Consider the following 13,175-nt stretch of genomic DNA (forward strand, 5'->3'; position numbering starts at 1 on the left):
GAAACCTGAAGGAGGTGGTGGTGACACAGTATTGTGGATTCTCTAAATGCCACTGAATTGTTCACTTTATTTATTTTTTAAATTTAAACTTATTTATTTTAATTGGAGGCTAATTACTTTACAATATTGTATTGGTTTTGCCATACATCAACACTTTAAAATGGTTAATGCATGTTATTTTAATCTCATCTGAATTTAAAATAATCTGACAAAACAAAATACATTTACATAGCCAAGTTTAATGTATAAGCTTACGGGTAAAGGTTAAGTTTAAACTGGCATAGATTTTAGACAGTTGCTTTAAAAAATCTATGAGTTGCTCATTTGAGGTCATTTTGAAAGATGGAAAAATGTTGACCTTAAAGGATTACTTTATTTCAAAGGACTATTTCTTTGAAAGTAAATGTTTTAGTTTTGAAGTAATATTTACTTGCAAAAATCTTTCATTACCTTGATATTTTTGGTCAACAACAGGTAGGACAGTTGGGAAGGCAAGAAAAGTAAGATATATTTCTAAATTGAGTGTATTGTTAGCCCTTTTCTTCAGCATGCCTAGCTAATCTCTGTGAATTTCACACATCCCTTACCCTTTGGCTGGAGAATTATCCATTTAGGGTTATGCAGACAGATACCAGGAACATACTCCATATCTAAACGTCCCTCATGAAAAAGAAGACAACTGAGATTTGAGACTGTCTTGGTTTTCGGAGATAAAGATGACTCATATGGCTGAATGAAAGTCTGCTTTAAAGATTCACTTTCCTTTGGGTTTTAGATTATGTCTTAAACTATCATCAGGTTTTTGTCTGATGATGGCTACACTGGACAGCAGTCTTCCTAGTACTTATTATCTGTTTCCGTATAGCAGTGGAAACGTCTGAAACATTTAACTGTTCACAACTGTTAATTAAACGAGAGACATGCATGAAAAATGTGAGAGATGGGATGGAATCTTGGTGAAAGAACAAAAAGTAAATGCCCTGATACCCATTTCCAAACCCAGAAACTTGAATCTGATTTTGTTCCTCTTGTAACTGTTGGCACATCTTAATAGAGGCACAATGTCCCAGTGGCTGTGGTATCTTTGGGAAGCTGTTTCAAAATGAAAAAAAAAAAAAAAAAAGTTAGAAGAGAAAAGAAATTTGATTTTATTCTACGAATTTGGAAGAGTGTTTTAACCAGAATTGAGCTTTATTATTTACCTTTAAAACTGTCTTACTTTTTGAGATTGGACAAGTCCATCTAGGCTTTTTTTTTAATGTCTCTGTTTCCTCCTCTACATACTGGAGATAACATCAACTACTTCTAGCATTGTTTTAAGCAATAAACTTGCAATAAACTGTTATTGAAACTTGAAAATATATAAAGAATTGTATAAATAAAAAGAAAACTATTATTGTCATTAATAAGTGTGATTAGCTCTAAATAGTATTATCTCAGGTGGCACATAGTAAATGTCTGAAAATGATGGTTAAATACTAGTTCCTCGTATAGATTCTTAAAGTATGAAGCAACGGATTAATCCAGTGTGTTCCAGCACACTTTTATCTTTCTGTGTTTATTCTTTTAAGAAATGATAAAGCTGACTTGGCTAATATTTTTTAGACTTTTTTTCAGCCATATTCCTTTGGAAAGTTATATAATTACTTCTATAGATGACTTTTCACTAATAATTCTTTAATGTATTTTTATCTAACTTCTTCCTGGACCATGTTTTTTTCTATGTAGCATGTTTAAGGATGATATCTGAAATATCTTGACTCTCGTATTTTATGTTTACATTCATTCTTTCAGAATATATGAGCCCGATTATATTGTTTTACATTCAGTCTTAATTCCTGTTATGTTGATACATTAAAAAATTTGGTTTAAAACTTCTCAGATTTTATATGGTTCTTAATCTGTTTTATAATTTTGGGAAAATTATTCATTATGTTGAAGTACTTAATTTAGATATATATTGTCATGGAAAAATGGATTTAAGGGATAGTTGTATGTGTTTTTTACTTTTGGTCTTTTAGTTCCAGCGTGTTGTCCTTTTTGGTTTTGTTTTATTGCTTTTTTCTTTAATTTTGCTTACCAGAGCCAAAGCCTTAGTAGAAGAACAACGCCTTTTGTTCCTAGGGTTCAGGTAAAGGCCTTGTCTGCCTGATAGAATCTAAAATTGTGTTTTAACCCTTATTTGTATGTTTTTGGAAAATGCATAGTAGGAAAACTTTATTTGGTATGTTGCTCCAAACCATATTATTGACTTCCAAATCATTTTATGAGCCAGCTTGTAAAATTCTGCATGGGGATTAAAATACAATAAAAATTTAAAGAGACAATCTTTGTTAGTGATTTTATATGGACTGAATACTAAAACTCAGAAGTTTCAGGTTGGCATTTAATGTAGATTCCACTTATATCTGTAATATTGACACAAATAGCTGATTTTATACTGTTGACATTTTTATTACACTAAGGTTACTGTCTCTTTAAATCATTCATTATATCACTTAACATCTACATTCTCTTGCATTTTCCAAGCAATTACTCCTTGAGGAGACTGGCAAATAAATTTGTACCTTATCTAAAATATGAATTTTCTGCATATTATATATAAAGTTCAACTTTCGAAAACTATAGGACTTTGATAGAACAAAATCACAATCCAAGTAAAATGTGTTGGGTTTATTTTGTTTACATTATGTAATTATAATTCTATTTGCTTTTACTGCAATACTTGGGTACAAGTTCTTTGCCACTTTTCATTAGGAAATCCCTATATGGAAAGGTAATGTTAATATAGTGTTTTTTAAAAAAGTAGTATTATGCTTTCCTTGCTTTGCTGCATGGGTTTTTTTTTGTTGTTGTTGTTATTGTTATCGGTTTTCAATAATGCTAATTTAATTTAAATTAAAAAAAATTGAAGTTGTTCTAGTTAACACTATCTAGTGTAAAATATTTACTTAGACTGCTCAGAGTCTGCTTGGGAAACTTAAAAGTGGCACATGAAAATTGTATTAAAGCAAGTAAAATGATATCAGTATTTTTATTAATGAAAATGACATAAAATAAATATATCATATTTAGAACTGTGGAAATATATTTGTTTTATTTTGAGAAATCAACAGATATATTCCAACCATTCATTTAAAAAGCACATTTAGGAATGTGACTAATAATCTAGCAAATAAAATAATTTTGTTTTGATACTGTGAGCTGGATATCTATTAAAAACTTCAATGCAAGTCCCATAATATAAAATGAAAATTAGGACTATTGATCAAATGCCCAGTTTGACAGCTTATTAAAACATATAATTTTCATCAAAAAATCAGTACAAAGTGTGCCTGTTTCATATCTATATTATTTTAATATGTATATATTTGTTAAGTATAATTTAATAAACTGTAAAGTATTAATGTGAAAATATGAAAGCTAGTACCTAATATCTGTTTGTGTGAAGAATGAATATTATTAATAAATGATATTTTTGGTTTTCCATGGCATAAGAAAATCTAAAAATAATACTATTTAGCAAGCATTTGAAATATATATCTTGAGGAGATTTAGCTGTAATGATTTTAAAAGAGCAAAAATACTGCCTGTGGAGATGACAACAAAGGTTTAGTGTTAATCCCTAAAAAAGTACTCACAGAAATCAGTAATTTGCTCCAATAATTAATTATGAACTTAGTCTAACACTACTTATTATTTTTCTTTGTTATTTAAATGCACTGTTTATTGGAAAACAATTTTGTAGCCTTTCAGAAGTTTTTTTCTTTTTTGAAGTGTCTAATATTGATGTCATGATGCTCCGAGAAGGATTTTTAACCTCATGGAAAATAAAGCCATAGCTCTTATTGCTATAGAAAATAAAGAATACAGAAAGTAGTGTGATTTGGTCACAAACTTAGAGGAACTTCGAATCTTTCTGACATCTGTTTCATCTCATGTATGAAACACTTGTATTTCCTACTTTTTTCTTCCCGCTCATATCTTTTGCCTGAATGTCTCTTTTTTCCATCTATTCTCATCTATATCTTTGTTTTAGTATTGTCGGGCAAGAAATAATTGAATTTTTTCTTTTTTTAATAGTAATTTCTAAACATTTTATATTGGAGTATAGTTTAGAATGTTCCAGTTAATTTCAGGTGCTGAATTCTTTTTTTTTTTTACTTAAATATCAGGTGCTTTTTTCCAGGTTGTTGCTTCCCTAAAGCAGTGGTTCTCAAGCTTTAATGGAAATGAGAATCACCTGAGGATTTGTTAAAATGCAAATTTTCTGGGCCCCATTCTGGTTCTGTAGCTGAAAGGTGGGCCACAGGAATTTGTAACTTTTAAACAGATGAGTCAGATGATACTGTGGCAGGAGTTTTATGAACCACAGTTTGAAAACCACCTGACTAGGGTCTGTACTTAGCAAGTCAATTCAAAAAACTTTTTGTTGTAGAGCCTCAAGATAATAATACCTGCATTAAATATAAGGACTTAATATAAAGAGTAGTAGTACCATTTGTAAAATTTAAACATTTCTAATAATTATTCTTATAAGAGGACTAATTTCATTTAACCGAAAAAAAAGTGTATAAATAATTTTATATACTTTTCTGGGCCATTAGTCTTCTGACTCAAAATTCTTGCTTGGCCTCTCATCCTCTTAGGATATGAAGTGAGGGACTCAAGAACACCATGTTAAAATTGGAACTGAACTGCTAACATATCATATATATATTTATCTGTATATTTTTTTATGTGGATGGTCTTATGTATATATCCTAGAGCTTGGCCCAGCCCTGACTGTCTGCTTTGGAGCGGAGAGGAAAGGACTGACATGAGATATATATTTAAGTCTTCCAAGCTGCTGCAAACATTGTGCATCCAAATTAAAAGAAAAAAATCAAACCATTGAAAATAAAATATGCATATTACGTAAACAAAACTTTTCCCCAAGCTCCAAATTTCCAATTCAATTTCAATTTGAAGATAGTGGCCAGGGATGTGCTAAATTCTGAACCAAATGTGAATCAGAATCATAGTCATCATAACTAGGTGTGGGAGTGTGAGATGTGTGTGGGAGGTGACAGTTGTTAAGTCTAATGAATTCAACAGCTGGATGTGAAGATCTAATCCTTAATTATGACATAGGCAAATTATTCTAATTTTCTCATCTTGAATTATAAAATATACCCTTTTATTCTAAGGATGAATACATTTGCTTCACAAATGAAAAAGAGACTATGTATAAAAAACTTTAAAAGATGAATTTATTATAGTTTTAAATACAAATTTAAGCAGTCTGTTTACAAGTCTTCTAGTAATTCCTAGTTACTTATAATCTTCGAAAGATCTTTGCTGTAATATAACATAAAACATTTGCTGAAAATATTCCCATGAATGCCGTATGAGCAACTTATCTGTTCAGTTCATTTTGAGCACTTATTCTGAATTCAGTATTGTAGGGGAACCAAAATGAACTACAGTTATTCCTGCATAAATGTAGACAGAGAACAATCCTATATAAAGTCCTTATTATAGCAATGTAATTATTATGTGCATGTTAATAAACTATCAAATTAGATCATAAAAATTTCAAGAGATTTGTCAAAGTAAAATATCTGAATTAAACTCTCCGTTCATTGAAGTTATTATAGCATATCCTTTTAAGTTAACTGCAATTTACTAAGTGAAGTTTATATTCTGTGCTAATATCAGGATAAGAGAATGGGCCAAAGGTTGGGAATGTAAGCATTCTGTTATATTAGTAAATGGTTAAGCTGATAAATAAATATTTTTGCTTTTCAGATAAAACTGTGGTTTGACAAGGTTGGTCACCAATTAATAGTTACAATTTTGGGAGCAAAAGACCTCCCTTCCAGGGAAGATGGGAGGCCAAGGAATCCTTATGTTAAAATTTACTTTCTTCCAGACAGAAGGTAAGGATATGAAACAAAAGTAAATATTCTTGAAAACAGATGAGAAATGTTAATAGCAGGGCATGTTTTGATTTTGTGTCATTTATTTTTAAATATCATACCAGTTAGATACTTATAAAGTTTAACATAGGCATAATGATTCCTAGGAATCAAAACAGTGACAGTAAATGCTTTGCTATTGTTTTTAAACCCATTTCAAATGTTTATAATATAGATGATTTTATTCTATATCAATTTTATATTGTGTGGATTGCTTCTTAAATAAAGTATGTTTTTACTTATAAAATTCATTAAAAATTGTGCACCTTTAAATCAAATACATTTTAAACATAAACTACAGAGACAAAATGCTGGAAATGGTACTAAAGGATATTCATCATGTTCCTCTACAATTTCTACTTTCTCTTACTAATATATTATTTCTCTACATTCTGTAAAATTAATGAACATGCTTTATATTTAATTACCTTTATCATCAAGGAATCTCTACCATTGGGCCAAGATTTAGCTCCCTAAAGTGTCATTTACTTTGTGTCCATGCTGATCCATATGCATGTTATTAATCTACCCTGATTTAAATAGAGAAATCAGGATAGAGAAATAGCTTGTCAAAAATCATCTAATCATTCTTAATTTCAAACACATGCCAAGTGAAAGAAATTATTCAATAAACATCATGAAAAAGGAAAAAAGTAGTACACTAATTTCCCTTCCCTAGCTGTTCTGCATCCCTGGTTTCTAGGGCTGGTCTGATCATTTTTCTCAGGATGGAAGTGGCCAGGTACAGATGTGATTTTAAACGTATTTGTATACTTCTGCACACTCTCTTATTTGGTTTAACTTAAAGTCATCAGCATTGATGCCACAGTATCATCTGAAGAATAGCCTCAACAAAGAAAATAACAAGTAGGCAGTTAACAAAGGCCTTACACTTTGATACATATTTTGGAAAAAAAATTAGTAAAACAAATTATTCAGAAAATATGTGAGGTTGCCACAGCCTCCTAAACTATTAGAAACTGTCTGCTGTATGATTTTATCTTATAAAGTTTACTTAGAGAAGATTGTTCTGTAACAACTTAGATTGTCTTTTGGGGAGGGATACACTTTGAACTGCAAGGGAAGATGAGGATATGCAATAGCTAAAATGGTAAATCCAACTTAAAACTTCAGTTGGATGACAGATGTCACAGCCATATTATCTACCATCTCACAGGGAGGCCACGTTACTTTGCTTCTAAGAGTGCAGTGAGTTTACTAGTCTAAGCATCCTTAGATTGCCATCATAAAAACTTGCAGAAAATTGTGCATTCCCACATATGCACAATTTTAAGCAAGCACATAACAAGTCATAGCTCAGTTGGTAAAGAATCCGCCTGCAATGCAGGAGAACCCGGTTCTATTCCTGGGTCGGGAAGATCCACTGGAGAAGGGATAGGCTACCCAATCCAATATTCTTCACCTTCCCTTGTGGCTCAGCTGGTAAGGAATCTGCCTGCGATGTGGGAAACCTGGGTTCAATCCCTGGGTTGGGAAGATCCCCTGAAGAAAGGAAAGGCCACCCACTCCAGTATTCTGGCCTGGAGAATTCCATGGACATAGTCTCTGAGGTTGCAAGAGTCAGACACGACTTTCACTTCACTTCAACAAGTTTCTGTTTATTCAGAGCTCTGAAGAAAAATTCTTGTTTTTGAAGATGATAAAAGTCTCTCAGATTATTTGTTTTTTTGTTGACTGTTTAGTTTTAGTTTATTTTTCATGCCTCTCCCCACTTTCTGAGCAGACAGAGCTCAGATGGATGAGAAAGTTCTTTTAAAGACTCGTTTGTATTCCCCAATATAGAATTTTTATCTTTTCTCAACAGCAAAAAATTGAGAAAGTTTTGAAATTTTTTCTCAGATTATCTCTCAGCTGAGTTTTCTTGTCAGATATCAGGAATTTGAAGAATATTTAGGCAAGTTTGCTGCTCACTTTATTAATAGAATTGTGTCAGGATTTTATCCATAGTGGAAAACAGAATTCTCTGGTTAACTCACATAGCTACTTTATCATCTCAACCTTCTTTATTCTGTTGACGTAAGTTTTTACACATGAATAAAGGACTGTGCTTTTAGTTCGAATTATTTGTTTTTTTGGAAGAAAAGCCACAGGTCATAGGAAGCACTATAAACCATTCTTGGATTAGATGGCAAGGTTCCATCTAAATATTTTCTTTCTGATGTTGGTGGAAGGAATTTTTATCTCTGACAGGGTGTCATAATTCATTCTTTTATGGATAGAATATAAAGTAGATGCTTTACAAATATTTGTTAAAGTTTTGGAAGGAGGAAGTAACAGTCATAAATCATAGTCCTTGTCATTATTTCTCTATTATTTAGTTGTTCTAATTTACAGTGCCACTTCTTTTTCATAAATTTGAATGGAGATAAGATTTCCTACATGGGTTTCCAAAGTTATTTTCCTAGGGAAACCATAGAAATTAATAAAGACACATTGCTTTTAAATGGCCACATTAAATACATGCTTTTGATTCATTAAGTCAAATCTCTTGCATCTCCTTCATTGGCAGGAGGATTCTTTACCACTCACACCATGGGAAGCCCTTGTATTAAACAGCAAGCTCTGCTTTCAGCTAGGAGGAGTCACAAAGACTCCCTCATTTAGAGGCAGTCTATCCCTTCTTAGTTCAAACTGCTTCCTGTTTCCCAAAACTCTTATAAGTGTGCTGTGCTGAGAGAATTTGAAGAAGTTAATACAGTTCTACTTTCTGTTCATTGCCACTTCTCACTTCAAATAGCCTCTTCTGATAGCTTAACATTACTTTCTTTGATGATTTTCTTTGTTCCTATTCAGCCATTGATCCTCCCTAATAAGCTAGAGTAGTGATATCCAAAAAGAATGGATGTACCCAGGGAATGTATCAAACAATCTATTGGAGTTCAGAAAGAAATGTTTGTATTTTTATTTTCATCTATTTTTTATTCCTATTTTTGTATATTTACCAATGAATACAATATATTAGTATAACAGTATAGTAATACATGCATATAATTTATAAATATATGTGTGTATAATGGAATGCATAATCAAAAACATTAATTTGATGGAAATATGCAGCAGAAAAAAGTACGAAAGCCTCTGAACTGGAAGTTCTGTCCATCAGGATGGCCAACTTGCATTTCCAGCCCAGACTATAGCGGCTACCTCACACAGAAATAATTTTACTATGTTTATAAAGACCTATAAATGTCAAATGAGCAAGTGTGTATATATAAGAAAATAATTTGAGAATATGTAATTACAATTGCTCATTGCTTAACTGCATGGATATAAAGACATGAGCATAACAATTTATTAGATTTATTATACAAAGAATTTCTGTAGTTTAAGTGAATAGTATATTGGTTGCAAATACTGTATATAGAATTTGCATATGTATAAATATTAAAAGTAATAGTGTATGTAGCCAATAGGTTGATTTCCATTTTAAAGGTTTCTAGTAGGGCACTGTGTTAAAAAAAAATGAGAGCTAAAGATTCTTTAGTCTGGTTTTATTTAGAATTTGTGAAAGACTGTTTTTAATTATCTATCATGGAAAATTTTCATATTTATTGTAATAGTCTGTTATTAAATCAAAGTTACATAATGATGTGCCTTATACATTTCAATAGTAATTTTGAAGATTACAATATTTTTAATATATGACAAATTTATGGGAAAACTTCACTTCTTTCCTGCGAAATTTTAAATTAATACATTTTAGGGAAAAAGTTAAAATGAAGGTTTATGTAAGTTCATATATTCTTGTTTTCTTCTTAGTGACAAAAACAAGAGAAGAACTAAAACAGTGAAGAAAACTTTGGAACCCAAATGGAACCAAACATTCATTTATTCTCCAGTCCACCGAAGAGAGTTTCGGGAACGGATGCTGGAGATTACCCTTTGGGATCAAGCTCGAGTTCGAGAGGAAGAAAGTGAATTTTTAGGAGAGGTATCTGGAACTATTTTAAAGCTTAGACTATTCATGTTATCCGGAATACTTTTGCTTATATGACTATCAGTAAAATATTATATTTTGAATACCTGAGAAAGTAAACATAATTTAACAGAATGAATTTAGCTGCTGTTTTAAGAAAAAAACTTATTGATGCTTTTATAGTATTTGTATATCGTTTTAGTTTACTAAACCAGTTGTACCAATAGTAATTCAATCATTTATCCATGGATAAATTTAGGGACTGAGGTTTCAAAGGCAGACAAGGTATATTCCTCTCTTTAAAGAATTTATAATCCACTAGAATACATATAAGAGAATGAACAATTATAACGTAGCATGACAGATGTTCTATGGGAAAGTGCAGTAGGAGTACAAAATTGCTGTGCAGGGAAGGGGAAGTAGGTGGTCCAGGGAAGGCTCCACAAAGAAACTAGAATTTAGCAAAGTCAGAGGGAATACAGGATACTAGAGTTATGGGGTTCTTGGACAACTGCACTGAAATTTGAAAGGAACGTGGTAAGAAATTAGACTTGAAAGCTAAACTGACGTCTGATTGTATCCATTCATGTATCATATTAAGAGGCTGGATTTTATCCTGTAGATAATGGGAACAAATGACAGGTTGGAAAGAGCATGACTTGATTTCCTTTATACTTGAGAAAATATTTCTGTCTGAAAGGTAAAGGATGAATTGAAGGGAACAGATGAGAGGCAATTCTCCCACCATTAACATACTAAGATAACTGCTTTCAGCTTTTTTCAGCATGGTTGATTTTCCTGAGTGAATTAAATGGTAATATCATGGGTAAAACAACAATCCATAGAAATATTGAACTGAATGTTGTTAGCTAAGGAATCAAAGAGTTGGAAAGAAGGGGAACATAATTGCTAGAATCAGAGACTAGCTTCTGCTCCCTGGTTGTGCATTCCTGACACTGCTACTTCCTGACTTTGGTACTTGAGCGAGTTATTTAATATATTTGCGCTTTAGTTTCCTCTTCAGTAGAGTGAGAAGGGCTAGAGTGAGGATTAAGTGTGTGTGTGTGTGTGTGTAACCATTTAAAACACATGCCTATAATTTTGAAAATGACTAGGGACAGTTTAGGAAGAATGAAGAATACCTTAGTTGTTTTACGTTTTTACCTCCCATAGCTATATAGCGATTTATTATTATTTAACAGTTCTCATATCCTTAGACACAGACCTTGTTGTATTTGCATGACTTTGAAAGATAATAAAAAGAATCATTTATTTCTATGGACTGATTTCCTTTTCAAATGTACTACATATTCATGTTATAATATGTGATGATGTGATGTGGCTGGGTGCTTAGTTGTGTCCGACTCTTTGCAACTCCATAGACTGGTAGCCTGCCAGGCTCCTCTGTCCATGGAATTTTCCAGGCAAGAATTCTGGAGCAGGTTCCATTTCCTATTCCAAGGGAATCTTCCCAACCAAGGGATTGAACCCATGTCTCATGCATCTCCTGCATTGCAGGCAGATTCTTTACTGCTGAGCCACTTAAAAATCCATTCTTTTTTTCTTTCCTGTTTGAATCCTTAGTATCATGATACATTAAACAAAGTTCTAAGTAAGACAGTCTTTGATTTATATTGCATCTCTTTCACTTACCAGCAATGCAGACTTAAACAAGTTTTTTAATCTTTTTCAACCTTCGTATGCTTATCTGTAAAAAGTTGACTAATAAGACCAACCTGGTAGTTTTTACCCAAGAATTAAGATAATGTATGACATGGTTCTTAACACACAGTAAGCATTTCTAATTTGTTTTTATATCCCCATTTCAGAATTTGTAAAGGTTAAGCTAATGAATGTAAGTGAAATGCTTTTTAAACTGTAAAACAGTATACATATATTAGTTATAATTACCGACATTTAGTAATAAGTTCTCTTTCAGTTCAGTTCAGTCGCTTAGTCAACCTACTCTTTGCAACCCCATGGACTGCAGCATGTCAGGCCTCCCTGTCCATCACCAACCCCTGGAGTTTACCCAAACTCATGTCCATTGAGTCGGTGATGCCATCCAAACATCTCATCAATGTCATATTTAACAGCCTCTAGTAGAGGGTCTTGGAGAAGGCACTGGCAACCCACTCCAGTGTTCTTGCCTGGAGAATCCCAGGGACGGGGGTGCCTGGTGGGCTGCCGTCTACAAGGTCGCACAGAGTCGGACACAACTGATGTGACTTAGCAGCAGCAGTAGTGGGTCTGCCTACAGCTTCCAGTAGTTCGAAAATCTACAAAATAAATGTCTTAGGTATATAAAGCTATTACATCAATAAGTTATAAATATTTATATATTTAACTAGTGTCAAGCATATGGGCAGTTCTATTGCATAACCTTGCTTTTGACCTAACAATATTACTATTATAATGAAATCATTTAAGAGAAATTCTATATTATTGTCATATGACAATTCTTTGTCTCTTGGCTTTGTAGATTTTAATTGAATTAGAAACAGCATTATTAGATGATGAGCCACATTGGTACAAACTTCAGACTCACGATGTTTCTTCATTGCCACTTCCCCATCCTTCACCATATATGCCACGACGACAACTCCATGGAGAGAGCCCAACACGGAGGTTGCAAAGTAAGTTTTCAGTAAAATTTTTCATAAATTTATTGAAACATCTTGAATGATATATATGACAGAGAATTTAAGGATACCATTATGGGTATTAGCAGGTATCTATTAGTGTTTTCACAGCTGTTCTTAAAGCTTTTAAACTGATACACTTAACTGAATGCATGTTGTATTCACGTATCGCAGTATGACACACTGCTTCACTGGGTTAAAACTTCACAGTGTTTTAACTTTGCCTCTTAGAATCTAAAATATTGAAATAAAATAGTTAATGTAGTAGAATTTGGTCATGTAGCTGTAGATATCTGAAATTATGATTTCTACCTTCATTAAGCCAAATTTTTTAGGAATATGTAGGATAAAAGTATAGCATAGTGGTTGAAACCACGTCTATGAACATTACTCAGATAAACTTTAAGTTTTAATTCTCTCATTTAACTATTGTATGACTTGAGGTAGGTCATCTCTCTCTGTTTCACTTTCCTCACTTAGAAAATGGAAATAATACGTCACAGGACAGTTCTAAGAGTTAATGTCAGGAGTATAAACTGATATTATTGTTGTTGTTATCAGCGTTTGCATTTTATCCTGAATTTTGCATAGTCCAAACTATAAAATAGATTATTCAGAGAATCTTAAAGGAAACTT

At 32.3% G+C, this 13,175-nt stretch overlaps 1 protein-coding gene across 13 annotated transcripts in view; it reads left to right on the plus strand.

The window, feature by feature from the left end:
- The window catches only part of RIMS2 (regulating synaptic membrane exocytosis 2), a 605,965-nt gene that overhangs the window by 327,157 nt on the left and 265,633 nt on the right, over nucleotides 1-13,175 (plus strand). For all 13 annotated transcript variants that reach the window (XM_086336253.1, XM_086336255.1, XM_086336266.1 and 10 more), the window contains 3 exons: nucleotides 5,791-5,921; nucleotides 9,741-9,912; nucleotides 12,380-12,533. In XM_086336253.1, the coding sequence (XP_086192379.1) occupies nucleotides 5,791-5,921; nucleotides 9,741-9,912; nucleotides 12,380-12,533 (457 nt within the window). The remainder of the gene's footprint in view (nucleotides 1-5,790; nucleotides 5,922-9,740; nucleotides 9,913-12,379; nucleotides 12,534-13,175) is intronic.

This window comes from Bos grunniens, chromosome 14, assembly GCF_055505025.1.
Source record: "Bos grunniens cultivar Pamir isolate PY7600 chromosome 14, Bosgru_T2T1.0, whole genome shotgun sequence".
Taxonomy (NCBI): Eukaryota; Metazoa; Chordata; class Mammalia; order Artiodactyla; family Bovidae; genus Bos; species Bos grunniens.